This window comes from Nothobranchius furzeri, chromosome 2 (assembly GCF_043380555.1).
Source record: "Nothobranchius furzeri strain GRZ-AD chromosome 2, NfurGRZ-RIMD1, whole genome shotgun sequence".
NCBI lineage: Eukaryota > Metazoa > Chordata > Actinopteri > Cyprinodontiformes > Nothobranchiidae > Nothobranchius > Nothobranchius furzeri.
In genome coordinates, this window is record NC_091742.1 from 11,944,473 (window position 1) to 11,968,671 (window position 24,199).

Below are 24,199 nucleotides of genomic sequence, written 5' to 3' on the forward strand. Positions count from 1 at the left end.
CACACACCAGTCTTAGGAGCTAAAACTCACCTGACACTAAACCAAACACGCAGAATGTTTTCAGCTGTGCAGTTATTTGTAGCACTAGTTAACTGTGGCAAAAGGGAACGTAAATTAAAATCATTAAATTGTTTAGGCAACTGGACAGTGCCTTCTGCATGGATGCTCATGTGGGTACTGTAGGATCCTCTTCATTTTGTCATGTAAGACGTTTGGTTAAAGTAAAGCCGTTTTTATCTAGACGTGACCTTGAGACTGTTGTTCATGCTTTTATTACCTCACGACTCTCTGGTGTTTGTAAGGCTGCTGTAAACCGGCTGCAGCTTGTCCAGAATGCTGCAGCAAGATTCTTGGACAACATAAGGAAGCATGAACACGCAACACCAATTTTGGCTGCCTGTTGATTTTAGAATTCGTTTTAAACTTCTTTTATTGGTGTTTAAGGCGCTGATCGGTGTGGCTCCAGCCTACTTGACGGAGTTGCTGCAGCCATATGTTCCGGCCCGGTCACTCCGCTCTGAGAACCAGCTGCTACTTGTGGCTCCTAAGGCTAGGTTGAAGTTGAGAGGGGACAGGAGGTTCTCTGTTGCGGGTCCGAAACTGTGGAACGCACTGCCCCTAGCTATTAGGGGCTCTCCATCAGTAGCAGTTTTTTAAATGAGGCTGATCTGGCTTTTAATTCTGTGGGCTAGCAATTGTTAATGTTTTATATTTTGTAATTCTTATTTGTGGTTTAAATTATGTCTGTGGCGCTATATGTTGTTTTACTCTTTTGTTGTGCAGCACCTTGGTGGCATGCTCGTGCCTGTAAGGTGCTTTATAAACGAAGGCTGAGTTGAGAAGCAAAGCGCGTGAGCACAAAACGGCTCCATAAATCCAGTAAGAGGAGTAAACGTCAGCTCCAGTTGTCAGCCGCACTTTGTTATCTCGCCCGTCCGACCACATATACTCACTTGATCCTCCAACTCTTTTCTGCTTCGTGTCCTCTTCCTGAGCCAGCGCCCCCTGACCGGGTTTTGTGTCTTTGTTCGGACTCGGCGTGAAGCTGCAGGCCTTTGTTCGCCTGTCAGAGGTGGAGAGGGAGCGGAGGGGAGGAAGGGGCTTGTTAGCTGAGCGGGAGAAGTGTGGAAGGGAGTTTTACACCAACTCTGTTTTGTCTTTAGTCAAAGGCCATAAACGTGTTGTCCTGCCTTTTAATGCCCCTAAGTACTATTGGATCATTGTCTTCCACTTGATGAGCGTTCATTATTCCTATACAAAGGCATGGCCACAGACTCTGCCCTACACACGTCCCTGTGTAGCTCAAGCAGGAGTGCATGCAAATGTACCTCAACGGTCACCAAAACACGTTTAGTGGAGATAACGCAGCTTCTCCAGGGGCTTCCATAGACCCTTTTACTACCTACGTCATCAAAAGTTGCGCACGCAGCCTGGCAACGAGAGTGAAGGCTTCCTCATTCACACTCGATACTAAAACAGCGTTTTAAACCCTTTGTTTTGAAGTTCTGAGCACATAAAAATGTCGGGTTGTTGCGTGTATGGATGCCAGAATCGCTTCTCTTCAAGCAGTGGACTGAAACTTTACAGAATTCCAAAGGGAGCACATCCATTTCAACAAAATCTGAGGCGATACACATTTGTCATTCGTTACATGCCTCTTAGCGTGACACTGCTCCTCCTAACAGTTTCGGAAGCAGCTGGGAGCTGTATGCAAAACTTCTTCGGTTTGTGGAAACTGATCTTCTTCAGTGGAGCTGGTTCTACATTTTTCCTGCTCAGGTCTTTCCATGCACATGCCTGAGATGTAACTGCAGCCTTTTCTGTTTTTCCCATCCTAACACAAAGCTCAACTTTGAATAAAATTGCTGCTGCGTGGCTGCAGCATGACCCAAGTCTGGAACATCAAAATGACAGAATTAAACAAATTTATACGCTTTATTTCATGCTTCAAATTAACATTTCATTCTAATTCATCTGTATTTATTTTCCCACTGCATATTAGTATAAACTGTATTTCTCTAAAATTAACACGATTGTACTCTGAGCACGCTAAAAAAAGAAACCTATGCTATACTCACCCTGCCATGCAGGTACAGTTGGCTGTGAAGACGTAGTTCTCTGGTCTGTTTACTATGACCCAAGCCTCGTACATAGCAGTCTTGTGTCCTTGTCTTTGGCTAGGAAGGACTTCTGCCTTCAAGACGCAAAACTCAGAGTCTATGTCGTGATATTTTACTTTCTGTATGTGGCCACAGACAACATAGTTGTATGCATCTAACGATTTGTATGCCCGTAGCTTCACACATCTGTACTTACTGGGCCTCTCCACTAAAAATGTATATATATCGGGCCACTGGATATCTGGCCACGCACCTACATCTTCCACCCATTCCGTAATGCCACAGGGATCCGGGAGTCTGTTGCCATTCGTTAAAGTGAGTTTACTAATATAACATTCAAGATTTGCCGGTGATAACCCTGCAGCGTAGCTTGATAAAGCCTGAAACAACGCCATTCTCTGTTGCCAAGCTGCACGCGCATTCTCGCTGACGTCATGTTGTTTACAAACAGTAAAAGGGTCTATAGCTGCTTGGCCTATGAGTGGTTCAACTTGGAGCCGATTGATCTCCAACAAAATGTCATGGAGATGAATCAGTGGCAAGGGCTTCCACAGCAAGGTCTGTATGTGGTTAGTTTGGAGATTTTTGTGGTCAGAAAAACAAGAAATCCTCGTTCGGAGTTCCAAAGCCGTGATCCTGGCCTTCTTATGGGGTCTGATGGACAAAGAGAAAGCTGTATCCATCATTAAAGGAATGCTATGCAACTTTTTCATATTTCTAAATCATCTTCTTGAGCCAGATGTGCTAAAATGACCCTTTTCAGGGTAATAAGTCACTCAGACCCCACCGCCCCGTGTCCAGAATACTGCACTTGCATGTCTAAGTGGAGCTGACACCAGGGGCGGATTTAGGACTGAAGAAGATCCGGGGCTTAACACGTGCGCGCGCACACACACACGTGACACGCACTAGTCAACATCATATATATTACAGATCACAAATATTTTCAAATAAGATTCACAAATGAGTCAACACCAGTCTCATCAAAACTGGGGTTCTGTCGTGGTACTTTTGGTCTAAAAAACGCCCTTATGTCCATCTTCACAGTTGTGTTTCAGGCAGAGAGTGTAGAAGAAGCCGGCTGCTGAAGGGCTTCTTCTTCAGTGGTGGAGGCTCAGGCAGGCTGTATACAAACTACTGCCAGCTGCTCCCTCTCTGCTGGACTTTGGTACTGCATGTTACTTCCACGTTTTAGATCTGGGGCTTTTCTTAAAAAATTCGGGGCTTGAGCCCAAGTAGCCGGGCCTAACGCCGCCCCTGGCTGACACGCCAGCGCTGCAGTCTGCTTCCAGCGATTTCCTGTATGTTTCAGATCATGAGCACAGGTAATCTCTTTAACTTAGTGATTAACCACTCCTGAGACACTAATGAAGGCTGATGAGACATTTCAGCTGTTAGATTAAGGTTAGATTAAAAGATGAACGCACAGCGAGGAGAAAAGCTTCACTTTTGGTTTCACTAATGAACACTAGGGGGTGCTAAAAGCAAGTCTAAACGGCCCACTCTCCCTTTAAGGTGGATCAAGCGGTGATCTGTGAGGGAAAGTACTCCTCGGTGAGCTGCTTGATGAGTTCAATGGAGGCTCCCTGTCTCCAAATGTTAAGCTCCAGGGTGAGACCTCTTGTAGGTGTAGACATCTCGGATGACTTCTACTGTTTGAACTACTGGAGCTGCTCGATGTAAAGGTGGCAATGCTAAAGATGGGGCTTCAGCCCAAATAAGAATAATGCACATGTGCACTTGGGATCATGCATCCTTCTCCCTTTTCTGGTGTGTACATTACACATTTATGTAGACTGGACAGAAACTCATGCGTTACAGCAGTCTGGACATGCACAGTAGGTGCAACTCTGCTTTGCAGAGCAGGAGATGCAGAACCAATGCTGTTGAACAGACCTTTAGGTTCTCCGAGTAGCATGAGTCTCTCAAGAGTCCCCCTCCTCCTTCAGGTTTGGCCCTACATGCTTGGTACTGAAAGGCCCCTTTTCAGCCAGTCCTGGGAGTTCCATGGAGGAAAGTACTTTTATCGAGACCTCAGAGCATTTTTACATTTTTAAGATTAATTTACAGAATAAAGGAGCAAAATTATTGTTGGGGTGGCACGTGTAAACGGCCCATGGCCTTGAAAACTATGAAGTGTTTATCACAATCTATTTGGCTACTATAAATCAAAATCAAATAAAGCACAAAATGATACATTTTTCATAATTATCTGACATTTTTCCATGAATAAATGCATATATTTGCCCCCCCATGGACACACCCCTGAACACCTGATGCACTTGCAGCTTAAATTTGATAGAAAACTGTTGAAAACGTTTATATACCTGATCGTGACTAAAACATATATTAAAAAAGAAAAATGTCCTGTAGACTGTCTGAAAAACAGAAATAAACTCGTCGTCTTATCCTCACACCTCCCGTTCAGGTGGAAGTTTCTCTTTGCTCCACAACAAAGTCAGAATGGACTAGTTTAAGAAGAGAAAATCCCCCGAGTAGAGTTCTCGCAATAGACTTTTACTTCTCTAAAAAGTCCAAAACTATTTAAAACGACTCTGAGTGCAGCTGAAGTGACTGACTACAAGTTGGGACACTTTCATTCATTCATTCTTCTGTCCGACACTTACGGTCACAGCTGTTCTTTGGCTCTTTTCATTTTTAAAGAAAGCGTCTTTCTGACGGGCGCAGCTGGACGCCGACAGGAGACGACGGATCAAATGGGGAAATTAACTCAAACCTCCAAAAATGGGCCACACTTCAGGCTTTTAAGCCTCAACGAGAGCTTTTATTGTCCCGTGTGTTGCTATGACACCAGTTAGTGTAGTGCTGAGTGTGTGTTCATTAGTGAGGGCCGTCACCATGGCGACCTTAGGATACCTGAGAGGCCACTAAGTTTGTGAAAAGCTTTTCTTTTGTCTTTTTTGTTTTCTCTCCTTCAAAAACAGGCACTCAAATAAAAAAGAGCATTATTGTGTTTTAAATAAATATATATTTAATATTTTCTTACATTAAAAATAAAACTCATTAATCAGGTTTTTTTTTCTCTGTCAGGACCTTGTGAAACAGAACCTGATTTATTAGCAGGCCTCTAACGGAGAACCCCTGTGAACCTCTGATACCTGTGAAGCAGTCGGGACCACTAGTGCTATGGTTTGGACTGTTAACGGTTCTGTGTGTTGTCAGAGTGAAGAAGCTGAAGGAGACTCTGGCGACGGTGCAGCAGCTGGATAAGAACATGAGTAACCTGCGCTCATGGCTGTCCCGCGTGGAGGCCGAGCTGTCCAGACCCATCACCTACAGCGTCTGTCATGAACAGGAAATCCAGAGGAGGCTGGCTGAACACCAGGTGGTCACACACACACACACACACACACACACACACACACACACACACACACACACACACACACACTCTCTCTCTCACACACACACTCACTCTCACACACACACTCACTCTCACACACACGCACACACACTCACACACACACACACACACACACACACACACACACACACACACACACACACGACACTTTAAAGGCATTTTAGTTCTAAACCGCTTTTACATTGTCAAATTTAAAGAGCAAGTCACCCCCAAATCAACTTATTTTTTCTGATAAACTATACAAATGTGTGTCTAATCGTGCTGCAGACACGTGTAGTCAATAGTTTTGCACTTCAGTGCATTCTAGTTAAAATTTGACTTTTCTGCCTAAAACTGTCGGTGTTGTGCCGTTGTCAGGTAAAAACTCTGCACAGCATTTGAATTTAAATCTGTACCTCTTAGCCAATAGCAATCTATTGGCTAAGAGGTACCCTAGAAAGTTAGCTGGTACCATATGATGTCACAATGTCATAGTGAGCCTGTGTGTGTATTTGTTAGCGGCTCCGCCCCCTCGGTTTGCTAGGCAACAGCATTTGTTGCATTTTTCATACAGAAAGTGTGAGTGGAGTAATACTCTGATAGGGGGTGACTTGCTCTTTAAGCAGTGCGAGTTGTCGAATGTACCAAAACGTGTGTTGCACCTCCAAACTGCTTTCTTATTTAGTAATGTTGTCATGGCTTGTTCTGAGAAAAGCTGGTATAACGCATCATAAGCGTACATACCCCACCCTCTAAATTTGCATGTCCCAACTCACTTCAATGTTGGCAATAGAAACGTTGGTGGTCGTAATGCTAACTGCAGAACAATGTTACGCTAACGCTAGGTGAGGCTACTGCTAACGTCCTTGTTAAACGAGAGTAACACAGCAAAGAACACTCGTAATATTCCAGGATGCACTGGGAAGATCCAGACTTTGAATGAATGCCAGATAGATCCATAGTTTGCTTACTGAGCTATCCGGATATTGGCAGCGCCTGTACAGTTTTTGGCTTTAGGCACCGTCATAAAACCATTAAGGTAAGCATGCAGCTCATTTAATATTAATGCCCTGGCTGAGTGGGCGGGGAACACTAGCCTTTCTGTTGTAGGGCATTATTATGGGTTAGGGTTAGGCCGTTGGTGTTCTATAGAGAGGATCAAAGAAGTTTCCGGTTATAAAGTACATTTAGGACCCCTTCAACAAAACCACCATAAATGTCTTCTATGTCTAATTCGACTTTCCATCAATTCCCCTTTTGTGAATTCACACCTCTTCATTGTTAGACGTGGTTTCACCATCTGAGACGATCTAACACATGTCCTCGTGTCTGTCCAGGAGCTGCAGAGAGACATCGAGCAGCATACACAAGGTGTTGCGTCGGTGCTTAGTCTGTGTGACGCTCTGCTGCGGGATGAAGATGCTGCTGGTGGGTCTGAGGCGGAGGGCGACTCCCTGCAAGAAACCAGCCGCAGTTTGGACCAGCGATGGAGGACCATCTGTGCCATGGCTCTGGACAGAAGACTCCAGTAAAAGCAAAACCTTAAATTGAAACCCCTCTTCCTGGTGTTTGATGTACAACACGAAACATTTTCATCCGTTTGACTGTGACACGATGTCTCCCTTTAGGATCGAGGAGACTTGGACCCTCTGGTGCAGATTCCTCAACGACTACTCCCGCTTCGAGGATTGGCTCAAGATGGCTGAGAGAACTGCTGCCAACCCCAACTCCGCAGACGTCCTCTTCTCTGTCGCCAAGGAGGAACTCAAGAAGTTTGAGGTCAGTCAGCTTGCCAGAGACTTTTGTGGCTCCTTGTAGGCAGCTGTTCACATTCTGTGTAAAAAGTTATGCAACAACCTGAGTGTGTTTTTTTTACGTGGAAGCTGCAGGTTGTTGGATTTTAAGAATAAGTCGGTGTCTGGCGCTGACTCGAATACAAATCTGTGTGCAGAGTTTGCAGAGACAGGTTCATGAGCGCTTGACTCAGTTGGAGCTAGTTAATAACCAGTACCGCCGCCTGGCCCGGGAGAACCGCACAGACAGAGCCAGCCACCTCAAAGCCATGGTCAGTGAAGGGAACCGGCGCTGGGACACCCTGCACCACAGAGTGACCGCCATCCTGCACAGACTCAAGGTGTCAGATTTCAGCTGCATCTTCTGTCCCTGATGGTTTTTACTTTTAGATGAATAACGTGCACAGCCCTGCCTTTTCTTACCGTCCCCTGTCCCTCAGTATTTTACCAGCCAGAGGGAGGAATTCGAGAGCACCAGGGAGAGCATGCTAGTGTGGCTGACAGAGCTGGACCTGCAGCTCACCAACGTGGAACATTTCTCAGAGAGCGACGTCCATCAAAAGATCCAACAGCTCAATGTGAGGCACACACCCGCCTTGGTACTGTTTTTGGTTTATTACCCGTCAGTGAGAATTTATGCCTCTGGTTGTATCTTCAAACTCTGAACATTGTCTTTGGAAGGTTTCTCGTCCAGAACCCCTTTAGAATTACTGTAAGCAGCCATGTGCTGTTCGTTTGGGTGTCCTGACTCAGCCTCTGTTCATCCATCATCCCACAGAGTTTCCAGAAGGAGATCACCCTGAACACGGAGCGCATTGACAGCTTGATAGTGTTTGGAGAGGGTCTGATCCAGAAGAGTTCACCGCAGGACGCGGCGCTGATAGAGGATGAGCTGGAAGAGCTGCACTCGTATTGTCAGGAGGTTTTCAGCAGGCTGGTCCGATTCCACCAGCGCCTCAGCCAGCCCCCAGTAAGCTCAGCCACACACACACACACACACATAGAGAGAGAGAGTTGTTTTTAAACGTTACTGATAATTAACTCTGCCATGCAACGACAAGAACAGACTGAGTGCATCTCAAGAATGACGTTTTTGTTTGATTTCATGACTCGTACCGTAGTACAAGTATTTTTTACCATTTCATACCACAATTTTAGGTGTTTCATGACACATAATAGTATTGTTTTTTTTTGTACCATTATAGCACATGCTATAAAGTATTATGCTTTTTGCACCATTTTATGGTACATACTTTTGTACCATTTTATGACAAATGCTATATAGTATTATGTTTCTTTGCACTATTTTACGACACATACTATAATATTATGTTTTTGTACCATTTTTCTACTCATACTACAGTATTATGTTTTTGCACCATTTTATGATTATTTTTTGTACCATTTTATGACACATGCTATAAAGTATTATGCTTTTTGCATCATTTTATGATGCGTACTGTAGTATTATGCTTTTTGCACCATTTTATGGTACATACTTTTGTACCATTTTATGACACATGCTATATAGTATTATGTTTCTTTGCACTATTTTACGACACATACTATGTTTTTTGTACCATTTTTCTACTCATACAATAGTATTACGTTTTTGCACCATTTTATGGTACATACTTCTGTACCATTTTATGACAAATGCTATATAGTATTGTGTCTTTGCACTATTTTACGACACATACTATAATATGAGCCTCCTGATCGAGGCTCATCCCATGGACGGTGTGAGGCCTGGTATTATGTTTTTCTGTACCATTTTTCTACTCGTACTATAGTATTACGTTTTAGCACCATTTCATGATACATTTTTTTGTACCATTTTATGACACATGCTATAAAGTATTATGCTTTTTGCACCATTTTATGACAAATGCTATATAGTATTATGTTTCTTTGCACTATTTTACGACACATACTATAATATTATGTTTTTGTACCATTTTTCTACTCATACTACAGTATTATGTTTTTGCACCATTTTATGATACATACTTTTGTACCATTTCATGAAACTTAGTATTATGTTTTTTGTACCATTTTGTGATACGTATTATAGTATTGTTTTTTGTATCATTTAATGATAAATACTATAGTATTTTTTGCGCAATTTTACGACACGTACTATAATGTTTTTTGTACCATTTTGACACATACAGTAGTATTTCTGTGTCATATTTTCGTGACACATACTACATTCTTACTTTTGTCATTTGGTGAAAGAGATGTATTTTTATATATTTTTTCAGATTTAGATTTTTTTGGAAACGTATGCCTTTCTGTTTAAAGGATAATAAATTACTAATGAATTTGTAAAAATAAAACACTATAATTTGTATTAGTTTTTTATGATACATTAGATGATTGTATAGTTGTAAAACTCAGTTTTATGACTACCATCCATCTCTGCCTAAGATGATCACAGAGGAACCTGAGCTGACCTTTTCTCTGGAGACCAGCTTGGAGCTGATTGAACGACCATGGCTGGGGAGGAGCCAAGGAAGCCTCCCTGCTACACCCACTCACCTGCTGAACTCCCCTCTGGAGCGTTCTGGTCAGGAGACTCCTGTGAGCGTTGACTCTCTCCCTCTGGAGTGGGACCACACGGTAGACGTGGGGGGCTCGTCACATGAGGACGATGAGGAAGAGGAGGAGCAAGACGAGGGCGCCTACTTCAGTGCACTATCAGGTACATTTATATTTATAAATGGAGGCTTTATAAATTCCTCTCATTTTAGTTCTGAGAACACATTTTTTATGGGGAGACAGAAAATTACGTTATTGCTATTATTTTGTTATGCAATAACTTCTAAAATCAACACTCACACTTCATGTGTTTTTAATGTTCCTGGAAGAACATCTGACTTCGAATGCTTTTGTAGAAATAAAAACTGGCCACTGACCACTTTTTCTACGCAAAGCTGAAGCCGAATGAATGCCAAGTGGAATCGAGTGAAGCTTTACGAGTCTCCACACCGGCTCGGCTCACAAACCTCTTCACCTTCTGCACAGTAAATCCACTCAGGGTGGAAGGAGATTCCTGGAAACATCTTCAGACTGCCCCCGAACCACTCACCCACGTACCTGCTGGTGGATCTTAAACTGGTCTGCATGAATGGGGTGTGGTAGTTAATGTCACATTGTCTCCTAAAAGTGGATTCAGAGAGATGCTTTTATTTATCTCATGTCAAACAAGGCCATGAGGCACAATTATTAAATAATTATTGAGAGGTGAAATCTGTGCAGCTTGCAGTGATTGATGGAGTTGTTCTGCAGCAACATTCATTATTTTTATGCAGGAGGCGGTTCTTCCTGCACATTAACCCCACGCCAGAGTTCAAACATGGCCATGTTTATTTCATCTCCTTTCTTTGTCCTTTTTTCGACTCTTTTATCTCGATCCCCTCCTCCACTCCATCACAGCAGCAACAGTAAACGGCATCAGCTTCGCTCCAATCTGCAAGTCATTTGGGAGTGTGTGTGTGCACCAGCGGGGCATGTGTTCCGTGTTTTAGTCGTGTGTTCTGCAGACTCCAGTAGAGTTCTGATCCTCCTTGTTGTTCAGATGTGACAATAAATCAATTCTGACCTGCAGATACGTACTTTCTCAGTTTTTGCATCAAGAAAATCTATTTTTTCCCCTCTCAGTTTCAAGCGGGTCCCGGTCTCTTCATGACTATCCCATCTGGAGGTCACCAGAAGACCCAGAGGATCAGGTGGACTCGAAGGGACACCCTGAGGCCACTCCCACCCTTACCAGCACTCCCCTAAAGCAGAGCTATGTACGTCTCAGAATGAAGCTTCAGCTAGCTGTGATGCAGCTGCTGCTCCAGATGCTGGCTCTAAATGTGGACATGTCGTTTCCAGCTGTGCCTCACGTCCCAGTGCAGCGGCAGCATCGAGAACATCAAGAGAGTCTCTCTGATCCTGGACGACGAGCAGCAGCAGGAGGAGATGGGTCTGACGGAACTGAGCGCCGCAGACAGACAGTCAGGTGAACGGGTTTTAGGAAACTGGGCTGAGTCCTGCTGAACCACCTGAGCTAACGGGAGGATGTTTCTAACCTGAAGGTGTGATTGAACGCTGGGAGCTGCTCCGTGCTCTGTCCAGGTGCGGTCAGCAGGAGGAGCCTCAGCTGCTCACAGTTGGTCTGGATGACATCACTTCCTGGTTGGAGATTGTGATTCCTGAACTGGACCGCCTCCTGCAGTCTGACCCAGTAACCAGTATAGAGGACATGGAGGGCCGAGCCAAAGAGCTGAAGGTAACCCCCGCCTCAGTCTGACTGCAGCGATTTATTTTTCTTTTATTAAAGAACCTTTTGTGATGTTTCTGCAGGAGCTGGAGAAACAGTTTTCTCACCACAAGTCCATCATGCTGACTGCCAACCTGCAGGCCAGAGATTGTCCTGATTTACAGGAGAAACTGGTGGGAATGAACCGAGGCTGGAGCAGAGCTTGTACTGGACTCCAGCGGTGGGACAGCAGCCTGAGGAGGAAACTGACTCGCTGCCAAGTGAGGAGAAACATCTGAACATGTGTTTTAAATAAGGAGGTGAAAAAAGCTCCTGCTGTTTATGCAGTAGGTGTAGATCTGTAGCATGTAGCAGTCAGCGTTGGTGGTACTTATTAGATACGACTCACAGGTCACTTTATTAGGTACACCTTGCTGTATGAACCGTAGCGGAGAGGAGAAATTCAGGTGACGTGGGTCAAGATTTGGTGTAAAGGAGATCTTGTTAGTTGTTATCCACTTTAAACCACCTGAGCCTGGCTTAAACGCCACTACCAGAGGTTGTCCTCACCCTACAGCTGGATGTGGGTTAGTAATTGAGCAGGTGTACCTAATAATGTGTCAGGTAAGTGTACATAGATGTATATTTATCATCCAACTACAGCTGGACTCCATGCAGTGTTGCTATTAAAAACGGTTTACACATTTTTCTGCTTCTGCCAGATGTTTCTGCTGTCAAATTCTAAATGGTCGGCATAAATATCAAAACACTTCATATGCTGAAGTACTAAACTTCACTTTAATAAACGTTTCTCATTTTCTTTCCATGTAGGAGTTCCACGAGCAGCTGCACTCTCTGCTGCTGTGGTTGGCTCACGCAGAGAGCCGATGCCGCAGCGTGGACGTAAACCTCCCAGGAGCGAGCGTTGGCGCGCTGCAGCGACACACCACCACACTAACTGTAAGCTATCATGGTGAAAGAGACTTTATTAAGTAATAAAGATCAAGTTTTATTAAATGCTGTTTGTGTGTGCAGGAGCTGCAAGAGGAGCTGTGCATCAGGGGGACCCAGCACTCCTCGCTGCAGGCGCTGTGGTCTCAGCTGCAGCCTGAAGCAGCTGCTGACAGCGATGAAGCTCAGGAGAAGATCCATGTAACGGGAAAAAAGCTGAAGCAGCTGGTGAAGCAGGTGGACCTGGACCTCCACGTCCTGCAGCAGCGGCTGGTAAGGGCTCATCTTTGAAATGTTTCTGTTTAACCCTCCCGCTGTCCTAATGGGTGTGACCCCGCGAGGAAAGTTGACCATTGAGCAGGGTTGATGGTTTATCCCTTGGGTCCACGCGGCAGGGGTGAGGAGTGAGCACCACCTCACCCCTGCCGCGGGGTCACACCCATTAGGACAGTGGGAGGGTTAAAATCACAGATCTGTTATATTAGATTCTCTTTAATTCAGGATTCAGCAGCTGACCTGCCCCAGGAGGCTTCACAGAAAGGATCTACTCAAAGGTTTGTGGAGGACCACTATCATCTTACTGCTGACGTCTTATTGCATATAAACAGTGTTTCTCCTACAGGGAGCTGAAAGCATCCTCCCCACCTCCATCCTTCTTCTACCGCCTCCTGCGGGCGGTTGTCCCCCTGCAGCTCCTGTTCCTCCTCCTGCTGCTCCTCCCCTGCCTGATCCCTCTATCGGAGAGCGATCACAGCTGCACAGTGACCAACAACTTTGGACGGTCCTTCTACCCCATGCTCCGCTACACCAACGGGCCCCCACCCACATGACCTGCAGCGATGAGAAAAACAAACTGCTCTGGTATTTTCCTGTGGCTTAGCAGCGTTTTCATGTACAGTTTTCTAGTAATAAATTATGATCTCACCTGGATTGTGTTCTGGTTTCCCTCTAAAGCTGGGTGAAGACACTTCAAAGGCATTTTTCAGAGGTTTAAACATTTATTACTAAAAGTTGTCACCAGTTCACCATCATTTTACACAGTGATACAGGAAAGGTGCAACGCAAACAAGCCCAGGTGTTGTAAAGGAGAAGTGAAGCAACAAAGAAACATTTGTGCTGCGCTGAAAGGAGCGCCACCTCGACACCAAAAGTGCTGCTTGTGATGAAAACGGCTCAGGTCTGTTTCATCTGCTCGTAAGCTACAAGTAAAAATCAAGTTTTTCTGTATTTCTGCATAAATTAAAGGCACCTCTGTGTCCTCGAGCGCCCTTATTGAGCATGTTTTAGTTGCTTCCAGCAAACACGCTGGACGGTAGCCCCTCTAATCCTCAATGGCTGCTATCCTCTGAAGTCATAAAGATATTTACGTGAGGATTAATGTGACAATGTGCATTTCCCCTGGCGACAGGGGGCAGTACATATCCTCCCTTAGGGTCAAAAACCCCCTGGGACTGCAGTCAACTCGTTCAGAGGTAAACGTGTAAAACAACATTTAGGAATGGCAAAAGGTTTTAACTGCTTGTTACAAATCGGCAAATGTCTTTTGTCCTCACGGGCTCCTGTAGGCATCGCCCAGAGACTACGGCCCACTCTCAACACTCGCACTTGGAGGAAGTGCTCAGTAAGGCTTCGAGTGCGTGGTGCACAAGTGTGCAAATAATTGGCGAATTGGGGCAGGATGCTGGTCGCTGTGCTACATCTTTAAAAAAAAAGCTTTATTAACAACTTTCAAACAATTATTTCAAATAAATTTACATTAATTGCTGCTTTGTCTAAAACATTCAGAGCATCAACTCATCGGACTTTCGTTAGAAACGACACGTTTTCAGAAAAGACACTAGAGCCTTTTCTCCAGCAGCAATGGATTGTGGGTAATACCTTTCAAGTGCGGATCAAGGGTGCAAAAGGGGCGTGATGAACATTCGCACTCGGGGCACCCCTGGCTGGGAACGTGCACGTGAGTTAGCGTGAGTGTTGGGATTGGGCCTTAGACTTGTTTAATGGTGGACACTACACACTAACTCCTAGTCCACTGAAAGGACGCGGAGCTGCAGTAAAGGACTTGTAGGAGGTGATTATGAAGAAATATAGAAAAGAGTAAATATACGCTAAATGCTAAAGCCAAGCTTGTTATGACTGAAAAAACGATCTTCTGGTTGAGACTGACACGATACTGGATGTTCCACTCTGGGTTCTGTTACGTGGTGGAAAACGACTAAAAATCCTACAGGTTTGGTTTAAACGTCGAGGACTCACCGGAAATAGTGCACAGTGTGTTAAAGATTCACCAGTAATCTGCCGGAGAAAACAGCCCTCAGTATTTGCAGATTGTTCCTAGAAAGCACCTCGTCATTAAAAAGTTCTAATCTGAATACTGGGCTTCACCTCCGGCGCTGCTGGGAGTCCAGGTGTTGGACGGTCCGCTGGCGGGGCTGTGGGACGAGGCGGACTGGTCCGAGGGCTCCTGCTGGGACGGCCGGCGAGGCAGGCGAGAGCTGTGCACGATGTGGGCGTCCAGCATCTCCAGCAGCAGGTCGTACAAAGGCACCATGTTCTTCATCTTCATGCAGTGCAGGTGGTCCATGCCCTTGTTGCTGAACAGCCGAAGACTCAGGATGAGTGTCTAAATAAACGTTTTGACACGAGAGATGAAGGACGGCGGCAGTCACCTGACATGGCGGATGTGTGAGAGCAGCATGAGCAGATGGGCGAGGCGGGTGTACTGCTGGCGGAAGGTCAGGCCGCTTTTGGCGATGGCCCACACCAGGGCGTCCGTCACCGAGTCCAGGAGACGCAGCAGCTTGGAGCGACTCTGGAGCTCGTCGCTGCCCTCCGAGGAGCTGAGGCACATGTCTGAAAACACGGCGGCGCAGAAAACTGGTGATGGTCGCTGTGTGACATCAGAAATGATGCCACAAACATTCTAGTGTGAAACTGCACCTCTTACACCTTCCCAGAGGATGTTCTGGCTCATTGCCACTAAATTATAGATTTTTTTTTTGTGATCTGCTGCTGATCTGGTTCAAATTCCCTTCAGTGGCTTCACGTCCATCAGCTGTTTCTGTAAATACGACAACCAGATAAACCTCCCTGGATCTGTAGACAACTCTTTACCTTCCTGTTCGTCTCATTTTATCAAATTTAGCAAACGGATGATAAAGTGGGATAACGCTCAGGGCAGAGCCATCTTGTGACAGACTGGTGATCTGCAGCCAGCCAAAGGAAAAAGCTTCCAAAGACAAATCCGTGGCAACCAGGGTGAAGTCACGCAGCCTGCAGCTGCTCCGAGGATTCAGCAGCATCACAGAGCATTCCTTTTACAGATTTCCTCCGTTTGGAGTCACTCACCCAGCCTCAGGATTACACGCCGAGCTTTTCACAGAACAAGATCTTTCCTGTGTCACCAGCTAACAAGCACACAGACATGTTGACTCACTAGAGTTGAGGAGGATCATGGCCTTGAGGCAGACGTACTCCTCCCTCTTCAGCTTGAGCTCTCTCACTCGGGACGTGGCAGCGATCAGCATGTCGAAGATCTCAGCGAAGCCCTGGACACAGCTGCCCTCCTCTCTGCCGCACAAACGGGAGCCGTTAGCCGTCGCATCAAAGCACAGACAACACCCCAAATTTATGTTGACGCGTTATGAAAACGCAAAAACATCAATTATCTTCATATTAACCACGGATCTAGCATTAGATTTGCTACAATTGTGGTTTTATTCTGCTTTATTTCACTTTCTACCAACAGAAATTGGTTTGATTTTCCAGATGTGGACAGTTGTTTTTGTTGATGCTTTACTGAAATTTATGTGTGAACATCTAATTTTATAATGGTGGAACGTTTAAACTAACTTTTTTACATTAGACAGAAATGTTTTCCATCATTTGATCATGTGATGTGAGCGTGAGCTCTGATTGGCTAAGACACTGTCATAGTTAAACCTTTCCGATCTGGGCTACAAGAGGCTGTAAACTGTCATTTATAATATCTCACCAGTTAAAGCAACACTTAAGTGTTTACTCTGACGGTAGCTAATGTAAAAGCTAACGGTTAGCTTTTTCAGTTCGCCGACTGTCAATATAACGTTGGCATCATGGCGGAGCCTGGAAATAAAAGTAAGACAGTAATGTCTTTGGAGGTGATGCAAGGAGCTAAAACCAGAGTGAATGTTGGCACGGCCTATGCTAGTCTGAGGGACCTAAAGGAGGCTACAAAATCACAGACTGATGGTGACCTGGCTTTGTTGCTACAGGACTTGTAAGTATTTATATTTTTTGTCCAAGACTGTGGATCTTTTTACTTTGTGGTTTATTTTAGTCTTCGAAAACCTGAGCTAGCATTAGCTCATTGTTAGAGCTAGCTACAACAAGCAGTCCCAGGGTCCTTTACTGTGACAGGTTGACACTTTCAACCAGTAGGGGGCAGACACTGGAAACGTATTTATTGCTGCTTTAACACAGAGCCTCAGCTTTTGGTCAGCGTTACCTGCTCAGGCTGAGGTCAGGAGAGAAGATGAGTTTCCCTGGATGGTCTACGGAACGCCACATCAGGCCTATCATCAGCACCTCCAACCAGCAGCACTCCAACAGATGCACCTGATCCAGGAGACAGAGATCCACAAACCCTGAGGAGCAAACAAACCCACATGTGCAACATTTAGCATCTTAAATGGGATGATTCCCCTAATAAAACTACTGGAGGGTTATTCCAACAAGGCACTCCTAAAACATTTATTGAGTGACTCAATAGAAATGAAAAAGGCCTACGGCCTAAACGCTCGTGTAGACTTGAGATTTTTAAAATATCATCAGTTTTATTCAGACATCATTCAGCACTTAAACGCTCCTCGTAGATCTCTCACCAAACCAGTTTATTACTGTTTATAAAAAGCTTTTAGTGTGTTAATAGGGCGGATTTAATAAACCTGACTGTGACGCTGCCAGCTCGCCGCTGTTCGCCTCTGCTGCTGATATTAAAGCGGAACAGCGGGGGAAAATGAGTAAATGCAGGATAACGGCGTTAATCTGTCGTCTCCTGCTCCATCTCATCTGGTCGTAGCTTTAGTGAGTTAAGATGTAGGAAATGGAAACAAGGGGAGGCCGCCGCTGTGATCTAGAACATTTCTGCTTTGCGACATCCTGGAAGCAGCTTTTGGATAACTGTGGCTGTGAAGGAATCCACGTGGTTCCTGGCTGCGGCTGCGGCGTTCCATCCACGAATGATTGGTAATAAATGGCTCAGAGAGCGTTAAGATAACATGCCAGGCTGCATGGAGAGCTGACGTGAAACAGGATGGCTTCTGCAAGGTTTTAGAAACCAGATTTACCAGATTTTCTAGTCTGACTTGGACATTAGCTGCTTATGTTACCACCACTCTGCTTGATGCACAATATTAATATTTACACTTCTGCACACTGCTGTCTGAGGTTTACCCATGCTGTGACTCTAGAGACACAGAATTAGGTCACTTAAGGGTTAAAGGTCATTTTCCTCTCGGGCTGGAAGCAGCTTAAGCGAACGCACATGTTCAGAACTTTAAATGAGAAAAGAGTCACACGATGCTCGCTGCCTGACTCTGATGACAACACCTGAAAATTGCTGGCTGAATTTAATAGAAACATTACATTTCTAACAAAAATCTCATCTTTAAACGGCTCCTGTTCCGTTATTTCTCATGTTTGAATGCAAATTGAGTCCAAAGCTTTTGCTAAACGAGAAGAAACCATCTGTTAAAGGTGGAATATATCTTAAATCTCAACCGTTTTAGATCTTATTTACTTAAATCTGCACAAAAACAGGCATTTATGGCACAGTAAACAGACCATCTGTTGAACTTCAACTCTTATCTACTGGGTTAAAGGTCACTGTTTCCTCACCATGTCCAACAGAGGATTTAAACTCCCAACCCGCTGGTGGAGCTCTAGTTCAGCCATGATTAACGAGCTGGTTTATGGTGTGACCTGGAAGTCTCTACAGGGCCTGCGTGCTAGCTAGCAGCAAAATGTGCAGGAAATTTGCGTCAGCTCCTCCTCTCAGGCAATCAACTGGACAAAGACGGATGGATGTCTCCATTTTAGGAGTTTTGGAGCCAAAAACAGACCAATCGGGGGGTAACGGAGAGGGTTTTGCTCTGGTCTGGCTTTGATTTTCAAATGGAGTCCGTTGAGGTGGTTCCTCCTGCTCTCCTCTCTCTGGAGGACAACTACAATGGGACAAGACTCAGGAATAGGACAGGATTACTTGTATATCATCAGCAGTGGGAACGCCTTGAGCTCCTTCAGGAGGTGCTGAAGAGCACGACTGGAGAGAGGGGTGTTAACATCCCATCTAGCCGAGAAATCAAAATGCACTGAACCGAAAGATCTTCAGTTTTGCTGTTTGAACTTTGGTTCCTGGCATTTTTGTTCAACCCATCAAAGGTCCAGCTGAGGTTAATCGGGTCTCGTCGTGCGTCCCTGAGCGCGTTGGGTTGGTCAATGGTCGGAATGAACAAACGGGTTCGGGTTCTAGGTGTTCTTTTATGTTTGTATATGCAGGCTAGTCTGTTTCATGTTAAAAAGAGTTTAAAAACCAGCGATAGGAGTTATTTGGTTCGGATTTTTACATTTTATCAACAGGTGCATTTTGAAATGTTTGCGATCCATCGATTACCGTCCCCCCCACATGTGCACAATGACTGGTTCTGGTCTGAAAACAAAACCAACCCTCCCCTTGTTTCGGTTCAGTCCGTTAGAGAGCAACACTAACACAAACCTGGAATCTTTTTGGCCCAGCTGATCATGTGAACCAGCTCCTTGTCAGCCAAGTTGGTGAGCGACATCATCACATCTGCCTCCGTCAGCGGCCTCTTCATGTCCTTCATGAGGTAGATCACCGGTGGCTCCGCCTCCATGATCCGCTCAATCAGCTGCTCTGGGGTCAACGCAGGCGGTAACGGTTCAGTTACAGGACTCTCTGCTGGTCCGGTTAACACCTTAGGTCTGCCGACTCTGCCCTGAGAGGACAGACGGGTCACTCGCTTCACCACCGTGTTCCTGTAGCTCCCACGCTCTTTACGAATACCTGGAGAACAGAAAAAGGAAAGAATTACTAGTTTTATTTGTTTAAATTATTTATTAATCAAATAAAATGTAGAAAAAGAACTCTTTTAAACCTAAACTTGCATTAAAATAAATTAAGTGAATTTAAAGGGGAGCTAGGCAGTTTTGGCTTGCTTTTAGCACCCCCTAGTGTCCGTTTACAGAACCGAAAGCAAAACCTATGTCCTCGCTCAATGTTTGTCTTTTTAACGCCCTAATCTAACAGCTGAAATGTCTCCCAGCCTTCCTTAGTGTCTACAAGAGCGATTCAGCACTAAATTAAACAAACTAGCTGTGTTCATGATCTAAAACGTGCTGGAGCCAGACTGCAGTAAGTCGGCCCAATTTCAATTGTCCAACAGTGCAGCCCGCCAGTCTGAAGCTGTAAACAAAATATTCCAGAAGCTGGAACGGCCGTTCATTAACCCTGTAAACTATCCCTCTGGGACAGCAGAAGAAGAAGAAGAAAAGATCTTTTCTGTAGCGCTTCTCAAGATAAAAATCACGAGGCGCTTCACAACAACAAAAAATGTGAAATATAAAAAAGAATTTTGAAAATGGTTAGAAATATCTTTTAAATGATCGAAAATAGACAATTAAGATTAAAAAAATGTAAAGAAAGAGAGAGAGAGTGAATAGGAAAGAGGGAAATCAGTGGATCCTGAGGAAGGTGAAGTAGGTGGGGTGAGCAGAACAAGGAGAGGGTGATGAAGGTCACACCAGGGCCTGAACAGGTGAGATTTCAGCTGCAGGACTCCACTGATCTCAGGCTCAGGGGGAGAGAGTTCCAGAGTCTGGGGGCCACAGCAGCAGATGATCTGTCACCTTTGACCTTTAGCCTGGTGCTGCACAACCAGTAGGCTTTGATCACTGGACCTCAGGGACCTGCTGGGGGTGTAGGGACTAAGAGGATCACCAATGTAAGTTGGTGCTTGTCCATGTAAGGCCCTATAGACCAGAACCAGGACCTTGAAATGAACCCTGAAGTTGACTGGCAGCCAGTGAAGCTGGAGGAGAAGTGGGGTGATGTGGGTGTGTTTGGAGGACTTGGTCAGAAGCCGAGCACAGGCATTCTGAACCACCTGTAGACGGTTCAGGGAGGTTCTGCTCAGACACGTGAAAAGAGAGTTACAGTAGTCTAAGCATGAGGAGATGAAGGTGTGGATACCTGTCTCAAGTTCAGAGTGGGACAGAAAATTGTCCATCAATAAGAAGGTTGCATGTTCGATTCCGGCTCCAACCAGAGAATGCTGCAGTTGTGTCGCTGGGCAAGACACTTAACCCGCGTTGCCTGCTGGTGGTGGTCAGAGGGACCGGTGGCACCTATGCTCGGCAGCCTCGCCTCTGTCAGATGCAGCTGTGGCTACATCGTAGCTCATCATCACCAGCGTGTGAATGTGTGATTGTGTTGTTAAGTGCCTTGGGGGGTTGTAGAACCTTAAGAAGGCGCTTTACAAATCCAGGTCATTTACCATTTTAAAAAGGAGATACGCAACAAATCAAATTACATTAAAAAATCTGAAATTTCTTCCTTTGTCCCTTTTAACATTTTAAAATATAAACACTAATATTTAACAAGTCATTTAAATGTAGAGGAAAACCTTCACTAACCACATTTGGTCATGCCGACTTCATAGCACTTGCGAAGGCGGCACGCCTGGCAGCTCTTGCGGCGGTTTTTGTCTATCGTGCATTGATTGGTTGCCGGGCAGATGTAGTCGTTGTGTCCTAAAACAGTAAACACATTATTGTTATAAAGAAGGAAAATGGGATGAATGAAAAAGTGTGTATCCAGGCAAGAAAAACACAACATTAGAAATGAGAAAAATAGACTCGGCTTGGTAACGCTGGTTATGTCCTGCAGTCTGGCACGGGTCCAAAGTTAAATGATGATCGTCAACATTTGAGGATAACTTTTAAATGATTTGTAACCAAATGCCAGAAGCTTTGATTTCAAATGAGATGCAAACCATGCTAGTTTGCTTAGCTTAAACATGCTAACTAGCATTAAGAGTAAACAGGGTTCTTCAACATTAATATAAGGATTAAAAAGTGATACTCTGTTGCTGCTGTATTGTGGGTATTTAAAGGTGTGGGAAACTCATTTAATCAGTACGTTTGCAGTGGTCTCTGGTAGGAATGAACGCCGTACTCGGGTCAAAGAAGCCCAGAAACCTCACTGATCAGCACAAGTCTGCTGCGGAAGAAAGTGGCAGCAGATTGCGGGATTTGGAGTCTTTATTTCCTGATATTTGGATATCTTGCCTCTGATTGGCTAACAGCAACATGACTACCACTGACTATGTTTGCTCTGCAACGTTTTTGTTTTATCTCCACAAATAACACAAGTCTGGAGTTGTTCCGCTGTGTGCTGGAGTTGCTAATGCTAACTGTTAGCTTCTACTAGCCGAGACGTTCTCTGCTGTTTCCTGGACGCTAAACCAACAACAGCCTTCCCTGTCATGAGTCAAGATGGGTCAGTCCATGAATGTTAATTGACAGTGTGACGTAGATCTGTCAGGATTTTCTAATCTAGACTTTCACGTCTGTTTTCTTTCAGAAGCTAAAGCAGGAGATAGGTGTAGGAGACTATTTTCATGTTCAGCCTGCATGTTAAACTCAGTGACCAAAAATAATAATTAAAACGTTTTTTTCAGAGTTCCACACCTTAAATAAGTGTGATTATATAAATGTCGCTTTGAATGCTAAAGTTAAACGCTAATGTGTACAATTGCAGTTTAAGCTGCGATGGAATTATGTTTAATTCCACAGCTGAACCACCTGTTCACCTGCCAGGTTCTGTAAAAGCTCGATAATCTCCTACTGATTAAATCAGCTGTGATGGCAGAGGGAAACAACTAAAACATGCTGGATAGTGGCCCTTAAGCTTGGTTTATGCTTGACGCATTCACTTTCCGCTTGGTGATGCGGCTCACGGATGGAACGCGCTTCACAACTCGCAGCGTTTATGGTTCATGCTGCTTGTCTCTGCGGTGAGACAATATTCTCCCAAACTGTAGGGGGCAGCATGGAGCTCTATGGCATGCATCCAACACTACACCATAGTAGAAGTAAAAACTGTTGTTTACAACATGGCATTCCAGCATTTTTAACAGCGTCCTCGTCTTTTCTGACAGTGCGAGCTATTTCTCTCCAAGAATTATTAACAACATGTTGATCACGGTGATCTTTGAGAGCTGAATCATACAAATGTCTGTATTTACGAACCTCTGCCATACTAGTTCTTGCCGGTCCGCCATGTTTTTCCGCGTCAGACCGTCCGCGTGGTTAGAAATTTTCCTCGGTGCGCGTTGCGGAAATTTTGGGCCGTGCAGAGGAGCGGTGGAGGGGCGTGGTTGTTAAAATGACGCAATTTCGCCACGCGGAGCTGTGCAGACCTCGCAGATGCGCCAAGCATAAACCAACCTTTAAGCACCGGGACTGCCTACCCCTGGTGTAAATAGTCAGCGTTAAATAAAATTAAATAATAAAAGACCTGCTAACAAGTAGAAAGGCAATGAAACACAGAGTGCCTGTAATAAATCATCTAATGCAACGGTGACATGAAGGTTTACACATTAGCTTTTGAACTAACCACTAAAGCTCTTCGCTCAGCTTTCATCCTCTAAACTAGATCCTCTAAAATCCAGTAGCAGAAAAGGAGCCATCCTGATGACTTTTCTCCATCTTCCACTTGAATTCTGTACCGACTTGTTCATAAACAAACGCTACAAGAGGCTCACTTTCTCACCTTGGATGCTCCTCTTGAAGAAGGCCTTACATCCCTCACATGACCACACGCCATAGTGGTACCCCGAGGCATAGTCGTGACACACGGCGCAGTAGTGGAGGTCGGCCTTCCCGCCTGACGACACCACCGCCTCCTCGTTCTCTTGAGAGATCTTCCTGGCACTCTTACTAACAGACACACTTCAGTCATTATTGTTCATCTGAGGCACGAAGGAACAAAAAGGTTTTATGCTAGCATTAATTGTTACCTGCTTATTAAAACGCTGTCCCAGGGACTCTGGACTGGCGGGCCATGATGGGTTCGAGTCTGGGAGCGGTGCAGGGGTAATGACGTCCCCACGTGTCCGTGGCTGGGCCAGAATAAAGAAGCGCTCAGCGACTGATGGACGGAGGGACGCTCTGAAATGCTGGGACCGGCGTAGCTGAAGATGCTTGGGCTGTAGAAAGGAATGGGGGTGAAGTCGTGGCCGAGGTCGGTGTAAGGAGACGGGATGCAGATGGGCTGGCTGGATTCGTGGGTCGCACCTGGGGAGGAGCTGAGGACCGGGGACAGGATGCGACTGCCGACTCGACTGGAGTCCACCTCTTGGAGCTGCAGGAGTGGCTGGTGCTTCTCTGGAGAGTTGACGGCGGCCATCGCAGCAACAAATGATCTCACCGACACAAGATTTTCATCATCAACATGGATGTAGAGTCCAATCCAGCTGAAGTTCAATGCTCCAATTTCATTGTTGGCAAATAAAAAGTTGCGGTTTAACAATAGTGCATCATTCCTAAATCCACAGGAGGTGGAGACGGATCAGCTTTTTGTTTTGGCTCTCCTCAGATCAACATCAGCGTGGACCCTAAAGCAATCCACACCAGAGGGGCTGATGTTCTCCGCCGAGTCCCA

At 45.2% G+C, this 24,199-nt stretch overlaps 2 protein-coding genes across 13 annotated transcripts in view; one reads left to right on the forward strand and one right to left on the reverse strand.

The window, feature by feature from the left end:
• The window catches only part of syne2a (spectrin repeat containing, nuclear envelope 2a), a 110,948-nt gene extending 97,541 nt beyond the window's left edge, over nt 1-13,407 (forward strand). For 9 of the 11 annotated variants that reach the window (XM_070544005.1, XM_054748117.2, XM_070544013.1 and 6 more), the window contains 15 exons: nt 5,304-5,466; nt 6,822-7,012; nt 7,113-7,263; nt 7,436-7,618; nt 7,685-7,855; nt 8,056-8,247; nt 9,708-9,981; nt 10,941-11,074; nt 11,160-11,286; nt 11,363-11,556; nt 11,631-11,807; nt 12,358-12,486; nt 12,562-12,750; nt 12,979-13,031; nt 13,100-13,407. In XM_070544005.1, coding sequence (XP_070400106.1) covers nt 5,304-5,466; nt 6,822-7,012; nt 7,113-7,263; nt 7,436-7,618; nt 7,685-7,855; nt 8,056-8,247; nt 9,708-9,981; nt 10,941-11,074; nt 11,160-11,286; nt 11,363-11,556; nt 11,631-11,807; nt 12,358-12,486; nt 12,562-12,750; nt 12,979-13,031; nt 13,100-13,307 — 2,536 coding nt within the window. In that variant the 3' untranslated portion in view covers nt 13,308-13,407. Of the gene's footprint in view, nt 1-5,303; nt 5,467-6,821; nt 7,013-7,112; nt 7,264-7,435; nt 7,619-7,684; nt 7,856-8,055; nt 8,248-9,707; nt 9,982-10,940; nt 11,075-11,159; nt 11,287-11,362; nt 11,557-11,630; nt 11,808-12,357; nt 12,487-12,561; nt 12,751-12,978; nt 13,032-13,099 lie in introns of those variants that run through there. The other 2 variants (XM_070544016.1, XR_011516201.1) reach the window with 2 other exon arrangements.
• A 1,230-nt stretch (nt 13,408-14,637) lies between these two features.
• esr2a (estrogen receptor 2a) lies at nt 14,638-24,153 on the reverse strand. 2 transcript variants are annotated; one of them, XM_054748129.2, is made up of 9 exons: nt 23,556-24,153; nt 23,309-23,475; nt 21,169-21,285; nt 19,232-19,540; nt 16,964-17,102; nt 15,914-16,047; nt 15,147-15,330; nt 14,863-15,071; nt 14,638-14,772 (listed from the first exon to the last, which is right to left on the reverse strand). In XM_054748129.2, the coding sequence occupies exons 1-9, from the start codon at nt 23,942-23,944 to the stop codon at nt 14,762-14,764; spliced, it is 1,659 nt and encodes a 552-aa protein (XP_054604104.1). In that variant the 5' UTR covers nt 23,945-24,153; the 3' UTR covers nt 14,638-14,761. The 2 variants fall into 2 exon arrangements, with proteins under 2 accessions (XP_054604104.1, XP_015803126.1); XM_015947640.3 differs by having other exon boundaries at nt 14,708-15,071.
• Nucleotides 24,154-24,199: the final 46 nt, after the last annotated feature.